Source organism: Leucopleurus acutus (genome assembly GCF_964270905.1).
Source record: "Leucopleurus acutus genome assembly, chromosome: 2".
Classification (NCBI taxonomy): Eukaryota; Metazoa; Chordata; class Mammalia; order Artiodactyla; family Delphinidae; genus Leucopleurus; species Leucopleurus acutus.
In genome coordinates, this window is record NC_139143.1 from 52,340,950 (window position 1) to 52,358,316 (window position 17,367).

General features: G+C 36.6%; 1 protein-coding gene across 1 annotated transcript in view; it reads right to left on the minus strand.

Moving 5' to 3' along the window:
• Positions 1-17,367, minus strand: part of HMCN1 (hemicentin 1) — a gene marked incomplete at its 3' end in the record, with an annotated part of 530,768 nt that overhangs the window by 213,086 nt on the left and 300,315 nt on the right. The window contains exons 31-36 of the mRNA XM_082833486.1: positions 14,582-14,860; positions 13,786-14,067; positions 12,956-13,064; positions 11,757-11,926; positions 10,428-10,582; positions 6,571-6,694 (exon numbers count right to left, since the gene is read on the minus strand). Coding sequence (XP_082689612.1) covers positions 6,571-6,694; positions 10,428-10,582; positions 11,757-11,926; positions 12,956-13,064; positions 13,786-14,067; positions 14,582-14,860 — 1,119 coding nt within the window. The remainder of the gene's footprint in view (positions 1-6,570; positions 6,695-10,427; positions 10,583-11,756; positions 11,927-12,955; positions 13,065-13,785; positions 14,068-14,581; positions 14,861-17,367) is intronic.

The window sequence follows — 17,367 nt, forward strand, 5'->3', positions numbered from 1 at the left end:
AAAAATATAGTAAAAAAAGAAAATATCTAACACAAAAAGGTAGTAATGGAGGAACATAAAAACAAAAATGACATAATCCATATAAAAACACATATAAATGGTAGGCATAAATCCTGTCATCTCAGTAATTACGTTAAATGTAAATGTATTAAAACACTCTAAGCAAAAGGCAGAAGAGACTAGCAGAATGGATTTAAGAAGCAATACGACAATAAAAACACGACCTGACTATATGTTGTCTACAAGTGACAAACTTTAAATTCAAAGACACAAATAGGTTGAAAGTAAAAGGACGGAAAAGATATACCATGCAAACAGTAACCAAATAAGAATGGAGACTCTATACCAATATCAAACAAAGTAGATTTTGAAAGAAAGACTGTCACTAGCAACAAAGTAGGACATTTTAAAATGATACAAAGTATCAATTTATCAAAAAACATGAGAAAACAACAGAGTCTCATATATTCACAAAACAACAGAGTCTCAAGATACATGGAACTAAACTATGCAGAATCAAAGGGAGAAAGACAATTCAACAATAAAGCCTGGAGGTATCAATATTCCACTTGCAATAATGAATAGAACAATTAGACAAAAATCAACAAGAAAATAGAAAACAGTATGAAGTTTCCTCAGAAAATTAAAAATAGAACTACCATATGATCCAGCAATCCCAATTCTGGTTATATATCTGAAGGAAGTAAAATCAGTATCTCAAAGACATATCTGCACTCTTATGTTCATTGTAGCATTATTCACCATAGTTAAGACATGGAAACAACTTAAATGTCCGTAGACAGATGAAAGGATAATGAAGATGTTACCTTTCTTCCTCTCTCTCTCTCCCCCTCTCATGTGTGTGTGTGTGTATTATATGTATTATCATACAACATATACATATGATGTATGTTGTATATATACATATATATGGTGTGTGTATACACACACACACACATAATGGAATATTTTTCAGCCATGAGAAAGTAGGAAATTCTGCCGCTTGAAGCAACCTGAGAGAATCTATAGGACATTTTGCTAAGTGAAAGAAGCCAGACAGAGAAAGACAAATACTATATGATCTCTTATATGTGGAATTGAAAAAGAGTTGAACTCACAGAAACTGGTGGAATGGTGATTACCAGGGGCTGCGGGGTGGGGGAAACGGGGAGTTGCTGGTCAAAGGATACAAGCCTTCATTTATAAGATGAATAAGTTCTGGGAATCTAAAGTACAGCTTGGTGACTATTCTATTACTAATACTGTATTGCTAAGAGAGTAGATATTAAGTGTTCTCACTACACACTCACAAAAATGGTAACTATGTGAAGTGATGGATGTGTTAATTAACCTGATTGTAGTAATCATTTCACAAAGTATACATGTATCAAATCATCACATTGTATACTTTAAACATATACAGTTTTGTTTATCAATTATATCTCAATAAAGCTGGGAGACAAAAAGGAATAAAAAAGACAGAGTGGTACTGGCATAAGGATACACACTTAGGCAATGGAATAGAATTGAGATTAGAGAAACATACCCTTACATCTACAGTCAAATGATTTTCAAAAAGACTGCCAAGCCATTCAATGGGGAAAGATTAGTCTTTTCTATAAATGGTGCTGGTTCATTTTTAGGTTAAAAAGTAAATACAAATATAAATGCTATTATTCCCTTCTAGCGTTAAAGAGATGGTCTTGGAAATCTGAATTTAGGTGAATGCTGTTCTAGAAGAATAATTAGTAAGGTAATAATATCTTATGTTAACAGTAAGAAGATGTCTGCATACTCCAAGCAGAAGATTGAATTCCATTCAACTTAACTAGTTTTTTCCTTTCTTCTAAAAGTTCTAGGCGTATATCATGCCAAAAACAAAATACCTTCTTCTGGACATATTGTGGGTCTAAATTTTGCCTATGATTTTAATCATTCAGAGGCATAAATTCATTTTTTCAAACTCTGGTTAAATGTGAATTAATACACAACTGATCTAAAAGTGATTTGGGTGAGATAATACACATTAACCACCAAAATTATAATCTAGTAAATAATAAATTCATCTATACCGAGAAAATAGTATAGTAGCGCCCAGAACTGAAGTTATCCTTTAAAAAAGAAAACAAATTCCCTATAATATTCTCAAGTCTCCTTTAAGCCACAAGTGAGCTATTAAGCAAATCACAGAAATGATATAGAAACCTTTTTTTAAGTTAGCAGATGTTAGCCAAGCAAATACTTTAAAATAATAAAATTAAATTAAGGGTGCTCTACTAATGTTTTAACCAGACAGCTAATACAGACTCCAGATGGTTCCTGGCCAACAGTAAAGACAGCAGGACTTTAGACATATTTGTTAAGATGTTGGTACAGTGAGAAGTGCCAGAAGCCAAATATGTGTTTGGCTGAAACAGTCATTAAGCTACTACTTACAGATGATGACTAGAAACCAGACACCAGGCTAAATTTTTCATGTCTAGTCTTGCATTTAGTCCTCAGAACAACTTCCCTGATTATGGTAGTATCTTCATCCTTCCCATTTTACAGATGAGAAAATGGGGCTTTTAAAAAGTTAACATCTAAGCCCACTGTCCTCCAGATATTACTTCAGGGTATAGGAGCCTAAATCCAGAGCTTTCAACCACAACATTCTACTTCTGGGCACTTCACTTGGTTGCTTCTAGCTAGGAAATAATTAAGTGCAGATGAAATGAATGCTTGAGCCATTAGACCCCAAATAATCATTTGTTTGTGGAAACATCTGTCTCACTTGGCAAATATCTGAGGTTTAAATATAATTTCATAGTTTGGTCTAGAGAATTAGAACTTCCAGAATTATGAAACTTTGATCATCAAATGGACCACCTACTGAGAGCCTCAGCCTTTTATAATTGACAGAACTCCGCCTGGAAGACACAGGGGATCATGAGACTATTCCCCTTCTCATGATCATGACTTCATCTTCTAGTCCAGGAGACCATGCACCCTTACTCCACCTTTTGGAAACACTTTTTTCCATGTTTGAGAAGAATGGAAGCTTCTACAATCTTTTTTATAGGAAAGCAAAATACTAAACAATCTGAAAGCTGAGTTTCTTTGATTAAATAAATTGATAAATGAACTAAATTAAATAAGAGTTGCTTCCCTATAGATTTTTCAATGTCCCTCAATATATAGCACCAGAATTAGATACAACACTTTGGAAGCATTCAGAGAGCAAGAATATAAGAGGGCTACTATAAGCTTCTATTACTGACTTCTAAGGTTGATTAGCTTTATTATGAAATTGAATGATCAAATCTACAGTAATTGGAGAGAGCCATTAATACCTCAAGTATTTCAATGTGTGGTATCTTTAAGCCATTCTATCTCTATTCTTATGCAATTTTTCACGTCAGGTTAACTTGTCATTTTAACCTCTGAGGTCTTTTTGAAATCTATCAACCCTTAGAAATTCCTACACCTTGTTTAACAACTCCAGTTCTCACCGAAATTATTAATACAAGTATTGAAGAGGACAGAATCAAGTTTGGAGCCATTTTCATCCAACGTGACACTGCCATCATGAGTGCCAAGATGATACACCAACTTTCTGTTCAGATTCCTATCACATGCTCTTAGCCAACTACTTCCTCCAAGTTGACCATTATCTGTATTAGATTAGGAATTCACTTCATCATTTATTCTCCCTTCAGGTTGATGAAATGGTATCCAGACAAGTCAAGATTGTATTAGATGAAACATTTTCACCTACTAATATATCTTACCTCTATCCTATTGGTGATTTGTATGAAGAAAATTGTTTTATATTCTCCATCTAATTTGGTAGTTTTTTTGGGGGGGCATAGTTGCTTTACAATGTTGTGTTAGTTTCTGCTGTACAGCAAAGCAAATCAGTTATATGTATACACATATCCCCTCTTTTTTGGACCCATAAACAAGGTGAAAAGACAACCCTCAGAATGGGAGAAAATATTTGCAAATGAAGCAACTGACAAGGGATTAATCTCCAAAATGTACGAACAGCTCATGCAACTCAGTATCAAAAAAACAAACAACCCAATCAAAATATGGGTGGAAGACCTAAATAGACATTTCTCCAAGGAAGACATACAGATGGCCAAGAGGCACACGAAAAGATGCTCAACATCACTAATTATTAGAGAAATGCAAAGCAAAACTACAATGAGGGATCACCTCACACCGGTCAGAATGGCCATCATCAAAAAATCTACAAACAGTAAATGCTGGAGAGGGTGTGGAGAAAAGGGAACCCTCCTACACTGTTGGTGGGAATGTAAATTGATACAGCCACTATGGAGAACAGTATGGAGGTTCCTTAAAATACTAAAAGTAGAACTACCATATGACCCAGCAATCCCACTGCTGGGCATATACCCTGAGAAAACCATAATTTGGTAGTTTTTAATAAATCCTTACAATGACTAACCTTCTATTTCTCTTTCTTTTCACATTAACTCAGACATCTTCTAGCCTGCATCCCCTGTCTCTGATGATTTTCCACGTCAGTATGTACACTAATTGCATCTCCTGCTAACATACATTGTGTTACCATATTCAGACAGCACATTTATAGACTTGTGTTTTCTTAGGTTGTGAATCTGTTTACTCTTTTCTGTTGTTGCTAGGTAGTTGATGGGATACTTGATTTCTTTTATGGATTCTAGTTTTCAGTCATTCTTGACTACACTAGCAAGGCTCTAGGCCAGTCTTTATAGTCTGAGCCAACGTACCTCCACATAATGGCACAGACTACCTGCATCAAAGATGCTGTTTCAGGAGATGTGGGAATGGGCCCAGGAAGCTGTACTTTTAACAAGCAATACCTATGATTTTTATGAACACAAGTTGGAGAGCCTCAAACACTGAAGTTTGGTTCTTCCCAGTTCTGGAGACATATATTCTGTTCTTCATTACAGAGTCTTCATTTAAGTAATTTAAACCAGTCTAGAGAACAAAACCAAATCTTTCTTTTTGATAACTCCTGAAAGAGTAAGAGTGGGAAATATTTTACATCTAATACCTCTAGACCTCAAAAGCACTCTGCAAGTCAGATACTCAGAGAGGTTAAATCGTTTGTTCAAGGTTACGCAGATCATGTTTAGCATAGAATTTAAGCTAAAGTCGGCATGACTCCAGTGCCTGAGATGACTACAACACATCATGCTATCCCACTCAACTATTTCCTTTAGCCAACAATGGAGATCAGATAAGGATTGAAACTGTTGGAAGGGAGGGAACAAATAGCCTGTATAAGGAGGAGAGAAGGAGACTCAGAGCAGAAAAATGGGGAAGGAGAACAAGCCCACCCCCAGCACACTCTCAGATGGAAGTGGAGGTCTGAGTATATGCTGGAGACAGCTGCCAAAGAACACTAGAAAGATATACAAGGCCCTATGAGGAACAAGGTAAATTCAAGGCAACTTAAGGGAGAGCAGGGTCAGCCTGTCCCCCAACCCTCAATTATAGTGAGACCGTTCCAAGATGGTTACACTCAGATATTGGTCTTTCGGTTAATTATTCAATGAAAAAATAAAGGTCCTCTTAAGGAACACGGTTTGTGTGTATGACATCCATAAGTTCATACTGGAAGAACTGGGGAAAGAATAAGCTGGTTTATTGGAAACGTTTAGAGAACTGATGATATAAATCTTTTAACTGGGTGATTTAAATAAAAGAAAATATGTAAAGGAACAGATTAGAATTCAACGTTCAAACTAAATTTTTTCATTCACTTACTATTTACTGTTTCATTTGTGAAATATTTATTGACTGCCTGCTATATACCTGGAATTAAACTAAGTGCTGGAGTGTTCGTCTAGGTTAAGATTGCTCAGAAAATGTAGAGTAAATATATGAATGAATGGATGGACAGAATGAATGAATGAATAAAAGTTTAACAAGCAATCACGTGAATTAGAGAAAATGAACAACATGTACAGTGAGAGCTTGGCTAGCTCTCTGCAAATATCCTTGGCTGAGTTAGGAAAGCTCAAGCCTACAATTCTTGGCCCTTTCTGATGAGCCTCTAGAGATGTGAGGTCTTACACTCAAGGTCAGGTAATCTTTCAAGTTTACCTGTGATGCTCCAGTATTCATGAAGTGTTCCACAGCCAACCAGACTTTTTATTAAAGCACATGAGAGAAGATCCTGAGTCAAGAATAGCTTCTACTCACAAAATCCATCTTATAGGCAAGCAGGATAATCACAGACAATGCTAAGGAAAAACCCTGCAACTTCTGGTTTTTTTTTTTAACAGACATTATCTATACAAAGTTATCAGTTGACAGAATTCAAATAATTAAAACATGGGGTAGTGCATTTATTTATTTATGAGCTCAGCACTTCCTATTTGACAACCTGAAAACTGAAGATCTTAATATGAGCAATTATAATGAAAATAATGTAAAAAAAACTATATACTTTTTTTATACAGATTAAAATAAACACTTGCTTCTTTTATACTACAATTCAATAAAAATGGGCCCACTATGTTTTAAAAAAGCCACAGAAATACTCTTGTTAAGACGTGAAGATGCCATTACCATGCACATGCAGTTGAATGTGCTGTTGTGTTTCTCCAGCTGCATTGGTAGCCACACATGTGTATCTGCCAGCATCTTCCATGAGGGCTTTGCCAAGTTGTAGAACTCGACCAGAAGACTGTATCTAATTGGGATCAGAAAGTATGGCAGCATTTTGTACTTTATACTTGGACTTGAAAACATCTGCTGAATAGACAAACTCACTTAAATTTATAATATCTAGTTATATTTTTATGCCAGTATCTTAATTATCTTTTGATAGATTAGAGCCAGATCACTTCATCATGCACAAGAAAATAGACTATTTTGATTGAAAAGCTTTTCTTAGTCATTGGAAAACACAAAACAGTGTTACCTAAGGCAAGCCTGCTGGTACAGTCATAAAACTCCACTGAATAAAAGACTTCAGCACTGCAACTATGAGGTATGTGATGAAAATTTAAGCTATTTGAAAAAAACATGGTTACATTTATGTAACACTTCATAAATAGTTTTAAAACAATCTTTTTTGATTAAATGGTCATGGGGGCCAGAAAAACAATAAAAATTATAAAATATGAGTAATGGAAATGCAGATAAATTTCCTTGACTGGTTTTCCTTATTTCCCTCTTAAACGCATTACAGCTAGCCTCTACCATTTTGGAACTGGTGATTCAGTGGTTATTTTTTGAAAATGATTATTCAGAGGTTACCAGTTAACTTCTAATCACAGCATGCAGCAGCCTAGGCAGTGAGCTCATACTCTCCTTCACCATCTACAGCATTTGGCGTTGTTGACTTCCTGCTCCTTCAGTCACTCTGCCCTCTGGGAGCTGAAGGTACAGCATTCCCTCAGTTCTCATTCTCTGACTTTCTTAGTAGCTTACTTTATGGAATCTGCTTCCTCTCCCTGTTCCATAAACAGGAAACTTAGCTTTCTGATAGTTTTCATCCAAACCCATGGCTGTGATGAAGAATCCCATGCAGACTCCTAAATTTACAGCATTGGCCTCAACTTTTCTCCTGAGCTTCCAGCTATCTGCTGGACAGGTTAGCACATGAAATTGAACAATCCAAAACAAAGCTGTTTTCCTGTATTTCTAAACCAAATTCTCACTGCTGTTTCCAATCTTGTTTAATGACACCAGTCATCTGGGTTTCAGGGCCCACTTTGACTCTCTTAGTAATTATACCACTCTGTGTTTCTCAGACCCCCCTGTCTCCATTCTCACAGCCACTGTGGGATTATAATGGCTCCTTAATTTATATTCCAGTGTCTCCAACCTCCCGAACTGTTAATCTGCCTTGCATACTGTTGCCAGAATAATTTATCTAAGATGCAAATTTGATCCTTTTACCAGTCCCCCTTCAAAGCTCATTCATGGCTCCCCACTTTGCCCAGAATGAAATCCGAACTCAGCAAAGCCTTCCAGGCTTACCGCATTCTGACCCCATAAGATCTTCTCTCCATACACTCCCACATAAACTCCCACGTAACTTATTCTTCATCCATACTGTACTAAACACGTTAAGCAGCACATTCATATACTTATATTCACTTCTAGACTTTTGCATACGGCCTTTAAGTGCAGTAATTTCTTAAGATTCTGAACTAGATCGTTTTTTTTTTTCTATTCCTTCTTACTCTTTATTCTGCCCTCGGATTAACTCATCTACGTCCATGCGTTTCAAATATGATCTGTGTGCCAATATCCCCAGCCAGAACTATCTTTTGAGCTCCAAGACCATATATTCAATGGTCTACCTGGCAACTCCACTAGTTTATTTCAAGGTCAACTCAACACCCAGAAGTCTAAAACTCAAATCACAGTTATTCCCCCTCAAACTTATCTTCCTCCAAAGTCTCCTTTCTCACTGGATGGCATCACTATTTATGTACTTGTGTAGATTAGCTTCCTACTAATTTTTCTTGATATTCTCCACTCCCTCACCTTTCATCAACAATCTACAATCAAGCCCTAATGATTTAACCAATAAATAACTCTCAAATATATCCATGTATCCTCATCTCTATGGCCAGCATGTGAGTCCAAATTTCTATCTTTTCTCTCTTAGACAAATGCAAATAAGTAATTGATTTCCACATATCTACTCTTGACTCCTACAATTCATTCTCCAAACGGGCCTAGGTAACTACTGAAAATATAAGCCTGATCATGTCACTCTTCTCTTAAAACTGTTCAAATATTTCACACTGTGAAATTCGCAAAGTGAAAATAAAATCATTAACATTACTTCAATGCCTCCTACCTGTCCTCTGGTCTCCTCTAATACCATTTCTCCCTTGCTCTTGGTTCCCTAATCCAATGGCTTGCTTTCACGTTCTCAAGAGGTGTCATGCTCCCCTTTACTTTAGGTTGTTTGCCCATGCACATCTTCTCTGAAAGATTCTACTCACCTCTCTTCTATTAATTTGCCCACTTAACTCCATATGTTCTTCAGATCTCCGCTTAAAGACTTTCTCCATAAATTACCCTCCCTCACCCTGCTGGAGGAGGTCACTGAAGAGGATGTGACCGCAGGGATGACCCGTGAGCTGGACTCAGGCAATTGTAGGCTCCTCATCCTCTCCCCACTTTTGGAATGTGCATTCCATCTTCTTTCCCAGTGCTAGAAACTGCCCAAGGACGCAGCCTTGAGATAGTAGTGTGATGTTGAGACCATCTGGACGGGATATATGACTGAACCCAGTTAAGATCTCTATATAAACTTTTAAGATTTGGTGGGCACGTGAGGAGATCTACTCATCTTGCAGTCATCCAAGACAAGCCTGGTAAGTAAGTTCCCTTGCTTATTAAACCTGCCCCCTACCAATCTGGAGTGCTGTGCCTCTTTCTTAGATCTCTCTCTGCTCTCTCTAAATAGGGGGCCGACTTCAGATGACACCCGGGAAGCTCCAGGGGTTGCAAACCAACACACGCTCAAAGGCTTTCCTCATTATCTGTTCTTATACCTCTCTATACTGTCTCCTAAAATTACTCATCACAGTTTGCAATTATACTTTTGTACGATTGTATGATAAATATCTGTCTCCCAGGTAAACAGTTGTTTACCTGCTCTGTGTTAGAAGGCTACATATTAAATCTTTTGTTAGCGCAAATATGTGAGATTAGTTCCATTGAATTTGCAATAGGAATGATAAATGAACAGATATCCATCACTTCTGCCGGGAGAAGAACTTGGCACATCCCTTGTTACTGAAACCTACGTCAAACAAAGCTCAAACCCACGTTAGTCAATTAACTTGATCTTAGTAGCAAAAACTATTAATTATTTTAATTGTATCATGTAGATTACTCAGGTTTACAATCTACCTATCTATTAATTCAACAAATATGTACTGAGATATAGTTATATGCCCGGGACTATACTCAATATGAAAGATACACAAGTGAACTTATTCATAGAGACTGAGTCTCTGCCATCATGATGTTTATAAACTAAACTATGTTTTTCAAGAAACCATTTCACTTAGGTTTATGTATCAATAGATATAATTCTACCTTAATCCTGGTCAATGGTGAATATACTGAGGATACTCTGACTTACTTAGTACTGATGAACTATTCATCCATAAGATACTAGTTTTTAAATAATTAAAACAGGCATAAATTGAAATAATAAAAATACCAACCACTATGTTAAAATTAACATCATTGTTATTAGTCTTTAATTAATTCCATTTTTCAAATCAAAATTTTAAGTTAAATTCTGAAAAATCCTAAGGAAAACACATATTGTTTTAGTACATTTCCTGCAAAATCTATCCAACAGGAAAATCTATAATTAAGAAAGGAGAATATGATAGCTCCATATATAGCTTTCTCATCTTGGACAAAATAATATTCATACTTACTCTGAGGTCTCCTTGGGCAGTGTTGACAGGTTGGCCATCTTTTAACCATGTAATGGATGGCTTTGGAATGCCATTGGCTATGCACTGCAACGTGATGGGCTTATACCTTACTACAGCTCTCTCAGAAAGCCCTGAGGATTTGATTGTTGGAGGAACTAGATTTAAGAAAAAGAGAGGAGAAGAAAGGAAAGAAGGAAGAAAAAAGGAAGTGAGGGAGGGAGCGAAAACTATAATCAGTGGGATCAAACACTTAAAAGTCTGTATCCAAGAACCTGAAACTTCAAAATTTAGAAAAGGGCAGAGGCCTGTTTTAACAAACAGAATAATTTCACTCCATGCATTTCACTTATAACTTTTAGCAATTTTAGAGATTACTGATTTCTTAACTGTGGGTCTCTAATTCTCCAGAGAATAAGTGAAGTGTATTTACAGCAACTGCAATCCACATGTATGTTTGGTTTACAACCTCTTGGTGTGTTTTCCCAATCTACTATGACCTGCCCTTTCTCTAGAACTGCCTCATTAAATTGGGGCGGGTTTCCAGTACCCATATTTATACCACATGACTCTGTCCCCAGTAAGGCTGATTAAATCCAGGATAGTAACTTGATTTAAGCTGGGCCTGCCAGATTCCCTCCCTCAAGAATTGGAATTGAGACTGAGAAACAGTATTAGCTGTATTCCATCAAAATGCAGGAAAAAAACCAGTCCGCCTGGGAATAATGAAGTTGATGTTCATAGAAACCTCTACTTGTGGCTTCCAAACACTCTCCAGTTTCTCATTCCAGTCCCTCCCTTCCCAAGGTCTGCTGGCAAGTGAGATACCTAATACCCTGGCAGAGGGTTGCTTCTGTCATTAGACTAATGGTTCTAACCCTATTGTGCCAGTTGCTTGAGTGCACTTATGTGCCCTGGATCCTGCATAACACCCTCAGCCTCCATTTCTGGAAATGACTTTATTCACACTCCCTCCTGTTTTGGCTGAATCTTTGAACACTCGTACCCCCCTTTATTTGAAATTTGCTGCCTGCCTCTTCTGTCTTCTTTGATCTCATTCCTCAGAGCCTCACATTCTATGCAGAATATACCTCTTACCATTTAAATTCGGTCTCAGTTCATTCACATGATACCTCTTGGTTAAATCTTCTGTGTTAGTAAAGTGCCTTAAAATTTTCCAATATCTAATTCAAATTTGATCCAAATTCTCACTCAAATTAGCACTACTTTCCACAACTCAAGATTTATCCAGATTACTGAGCTAAGTTCTGAATTAGATACTGAAACAATGCATAAATGAATTTTCAGTGAAATGCTCCTTCTTCAGCATACCATGAACAGTCACTTCAAATTCCTTCTTGTGGTCCCCAGCAGTGTTTGTTGCTACACACCGATAAAGGCCTGTGTCTGACACTTGAGCCTGGGCAATGACCAGTTTGTGTCCATTTAGTAAGATCTTGAATCCATCCCTTTCATCAATTAGCTGGCCATCCTTCAGCCACCTACAGAAATAAGGCAAAAAGAAGTCTGGAGGCATATTTTAAATAACTATGTTCCTATCTATATCTTAAATAACTATGTTTCTAAAGCAATCTATCTATCTCGGAGGAACTACATTTATTCATATATTCGACTTATATACTTATATATATGTATGTATATGTGTATATATGTATATATGATACATTTATATATATGTATTCTCAATTATGTACTTGCCTAATTTCCCATCTGCTCACTCTAATAAAATAAACTGTAAATAGGGAAAAGAAAAAGGAAACCTAGTTTAACAAAGAAGCTGGCATATTATTGGAACCCAAGAACTATGTGTACAGTTCTTCATTCTTCTATTGATGCTGGGCTACAGAAAGAGGCAAATGTCCCTACCTATCACTCACTTCAAATGCTTAAATAATATTAACCAACAAAACACACATAATCTTAAAACATCTGTAAAATAAAATCCTAAAATCATATAGCATTATAATTTTTAATTTATTATGAATTATCACTTTCCATTTAGTTTTATAATCATGTGTGAACATATTTTAGCCCAAAAGTTAGCTGAGTATCTGTTCCTTTACATATCCCATAGCACTTTGGAAATGAAAGATAAGTATTGAAGAAATACTTTGTGAATGAAGGAATGAGAAAAAAGTATTGGTAATCATATATTCATGTTAACTTCCACTATTCCTTAATATGTCTGGCATACTGTTTTAAATTCCGTTGTTCATTTAACATTTCAGTGCTTCAGGAAGATCTGACAGATACTGCTTAATAGTCTGTCTCTATGAACTGAAAATGTAATTTTTAAGAGCATATAACGAAGTCTTCTAATTGAGATTTATGGGCCCTGTGAGTATCGGATAAAAGTTGCCTTGAATATAGAGTACGTCTTTTAAAAGAGGGATATAATTAGTATAATTTTATAAATCACTTTTGAATGACACAGAACCTCTTTCAAGATAGCTCTAAAACACTCAAATAAAGAAGTGGGAGATATTTAGAAGACATACCAAAACCCTTACATGATAGTTGGTGGAGGAGAGCCTGTCACTTGACAATCTAGCTCCAGTAAGTTATTAACCATCACAATGAAGTAAGACATTTCGTCTCCTCCTTCTATAGCTGGTGGCACTAGAAAACAGCAAGGATGTAACATACAAAGAAATGTTTACAAGAAAAAATATAGCATCACTTTAAGCAATACTAAGTTGCACTTAGAAGGCTGATAAGTATCATAGTCATTTGGTACATGAAGGAGACTTCAGAAATGTATTGTAAAATACCTTTTACAATACACATTTGCCACGATCAATAAATATACTTTCGACACACTGTGAATTTTTCTCAGTTAATCTAGCACTATGGGGCTGATGATGCCATCAAAACATAAAGTTGATTCATATTTTATGTTGCTTATTTTCATAAGAATAAGATAAGGGAACCTCAAAAATTGGGCCTGCATTGAAAGCCTTCAATTTATAAAGAAATAGAGATGTAAGGTTACAAGATGACTTTCCAAGTGCCACAGACTAAGTTTCCTATTGTTTAACACAGTGCTCATGACAAGAGACCATGCTGTCACTCACTACAATCAAATATTGTCACAAATGTAAAAAGGCATCTACCTACTTACAAAGTGTACCTATCAGGGCAAGTGGAAGATTTATGTGGGTTTTTAGATCTTGGGACTCTGGTGATCAATTCACCACTCAGTAATGTGTAGTCCAGAGTTGAACAGATCACTAAACCTTCTCTAAGATTGTTTTATTATTCCATGAACACAAAAGCATTTAATAAACTAGTCAGGTTTTGCTATGAATATGAGAATACAGGTGGCAGCATCCTCATTTACCTAGGACGTCAACTTCGTATTTGATTTCCTTTTCTCCTGCCACACTGGTAGCCACACATATATACTGTCCCCTATCGACTTCTAGGGCACCCATGATTTCTAGTTTCTTCCCACCAGCTTCTATGCGGATGTTGTTACTCGCTTTCACAGGTACACCGTCTTTCAACCAGGTGAGAACTGGAGGAGGGTTGCCAGCAGCTTTACATTCCAGTGTCAACGAATGAGCAATAACCACTTGCTTATTGAGAGGCGCAGCCAAGTCACCTTCAATCACTGGAGGAACTACGTAGAGAAGAGTAGTATTTCAGGCAATTCTTTAAAATCCTCATGAAATAAAGGGGATTCTTTTCATTTTTAACTCACGTAGTTTGACTACAGAAACTACCTATATGTCCATCTCCCCCTAAGCTACTGAGGAAAGAATTTCTTGGTTCAGCCGATCTGCAATTAGTCTAAATATTGTCGGATATGCTATACTGTGTCTGGCTTAAAAAGGACAAATTGGAGAGAATGAGCTTAGCGCTAAGAACTACTTCACCTTCTCCGTAAAAATCAAATGGTCTAGATTCCCTAGTGCCATAGGCAGGTGGTTGACTGAATGAATGGGCCACTTCTTGTAACCTTAGCTTTTTAAAATATTTTTCCAAATCATGAGACAAATTCTTCTAATTCCAATGTATGCATATCGAAGACAACCCAACCCAACAGGGATTTATTAGTGAACAAATTGCATGTTGCCATATTAGAAAGCATAGGCAGAAAAGTACATAATTAAAACATATATTTTTTTCCTTACCATAGACATCCACATGGAATGATTTTTCAGCAGTCCCAGCAACATTGGTTACTTGACACTTATATGTTGCTGAATCAGAGACCTGTGCTCGAGGGATATGAAGAAATTGTCCTTTATCAATATAAAGTGCTTGTGAGCTGGATATGATTGGTTGGCCGTCTTTATACCAAGTAATAGCAGGCACTGGAAGTCCCCGTGTTTCACATTCCAGTTTAATTATGCTGTTGATCAGTGCTGATATTTCTGTGGTGACATTCCCTCCTTTAATACTAGGTGGAACTACAAAGGATTTCAGAACAGAAACAAGTCTTCTAAGTTTTAGCATCTGCATCAAAGTCTCAAACGCTATAGATATTTAAATAATGCATTAAAGTAAATATGAATTAAAGACAATTAGGAAGTCTGTGATTTACCTATTGATAATTAGTTGCCTGTTTTGTCAAAACAATCTTCATCACTGTCCTTTTGGGTTTCAGATTTCAGTAAAAGCAGAAAGTCAGTTTTCATTTCAGGGGTTCATTTAAGCCCAATAGATCATATTACAGTAACTAAGAAAGTCGTGTTTAACAAACAAAGCAAAACAAAATAAATCCCACTTAAAGTAAATACAATAAGTTTGAAATGAGGCCAAGGGAGCAAAAATGTCAGATGAGGTACAACTGCATGCCCTTTCCCCAGGAAATACAAAAGGCCTAAGTGCTTTCAGATCCAGCTACTGGTAATAGCTGTGGAGTCTTTAACTTTTGCTTCTTCTTACTTTTTTTTTTTTTTTGGAACCGCCACAGAGAGTTCATTCACTCAATTATACTCATCTAATTGGCTACATGTGTATCTTTCATAATTCAGTAACCACATGTCTGGCCTCTCACACCACATGAGGACTCTGCTGCTGGAAAAACACCACCACTGACTCAAGCTCTGCTACATACTCTGAACACGATCATTCCAGGATTGTGCTATCACTGCAATAACTTAAAATAAATTAAATGGCATGTGCCTGAATTTGAGTGCTTTAATTTTTTAAAATAAACTTTTATTTTAGAAGAGAATGTTTTTCTTATGTTTGGACTAGGGTTATGGGTTTTGGAAGCACGATCACGGAGTACCATTCTCATCAGTCATATCAAGGGTACACACTATCAACACAGCTTATCACTGATGATGCTGACCTTGACCACCTGGTTGAGGTAGATTTTGCTAGGTTCCTCCACTGTAAAGTTACTCTCTTTTGCCCTTTTGAAAAGAATCACTCTTCCCAGCCCATATATATGAGGGGGAGAGCTATTCTACTTCCTTGAGAGGGGAATACCTACATAATTTATCATCTGGAATTCTTCTGTATGAGAGATTAGTCTCTCTTCCCCAATTTATTTCTTTATATCAATATGCACTCATGGAGATTCATTTTATACTTTGGGTATAATCCAATACTACATTATTTTATTGTTCAAATTGTTCCAGTTATGGCCTTTGGGAGCTATTCCAACCGGCCCTATGTCCCTTTGACATACTCACATCATATTATTTTAGTATTTTCTTATTTTCTGGCCCTACTACATGCTCCAGGCTCATCTTTATACACTCTGCCCCAGCCTTAGAATTAACTATTTCTCCTAGAAGCTCTGGTTCTTTTTAGTGGCAAAGAATATTAGAAAACAGTATCTAGATCTGAGTGGAATTCCTTAATGTTTTCTGATAATTGTTCTTAGAACTAGTTCACAGTGACAAACATTGATATACATATTTTTTTCCTCACACATAAATGAAGGCAAGATCTACTATACAGGCATACTTCCTTTTACTGTGCTTTGCCGACACTGTATTTTTCACAAACTGAAGGTCTGTGGCAGGTCTGCACTGAGCAAGTCTATTGGCACTATCTTCCAACAGCATTGGCTCACCTCCTGTCTTGGTCACATTTTGGTATTTCTAGCAATATTTCAAACTTTTTCATTATTATTATATTTGTTGTGGAGATCTATGATCAGAGATTTTATTTTATTTTTTTTAGTGATCATGATGGATTCTTTAATAAAAATATATCTTTTGTTTAACATCTTTATTGGAGTATAATTGCTGTACAATAGTGTGTTAGTTTCTGCTTTATAACAAAGGAAATCAGCTATACATATACATATATCCCCATATCTCTTCCCTCTTATGCCTCCCTCCCTCCCACCCTCCCTATCCCACCCCTCTAGGTGGTCACAAAGCACCGAGCTGATCTCCCTGTGCTATGCGGCTGCTTCCCACTAGCTATCTATTTTACATTTGATAGTGTATATATGTCCATGCCACTCGCTCACTTTGTCTCAGCTTACCCTTCCCCCTGCCCGTGTCCTCAAGTCCATTCTCTGGGAGGTCTGCGTCTTTATTCCATCTTGCCCCTAGGTTCTTCATCACCCTTTTTTTTTTTTAGATTCCATATATATGTGTTAGCATACGGTATTTGTTTTTCTCTTTCTGACTTACTTCACTCTGTATGACAGACTCTAGGTCCATCCACCTCAATGCAAATAACTCAATTTTGTTTCTTTTTATGGCTGAGTAATATCCCATTGTATATATGTGCCACATCCTATGTATCCATTCATCTGTTGATGGGCACTTAGGTTGCTTCCATGTTCTGGCTATTGTAAATAGAGCTGCAATGAACATTGTGGTACATGACTCTTTTTGATTTATGGTTTTCTCAGGCTATATGCCCAGTAGTGGGATTGCTGGGTCATATGGTAGTTCTATTTTTAGTATTTTAAGGAACCTCCATACTGTTCTCCATAGTGGCT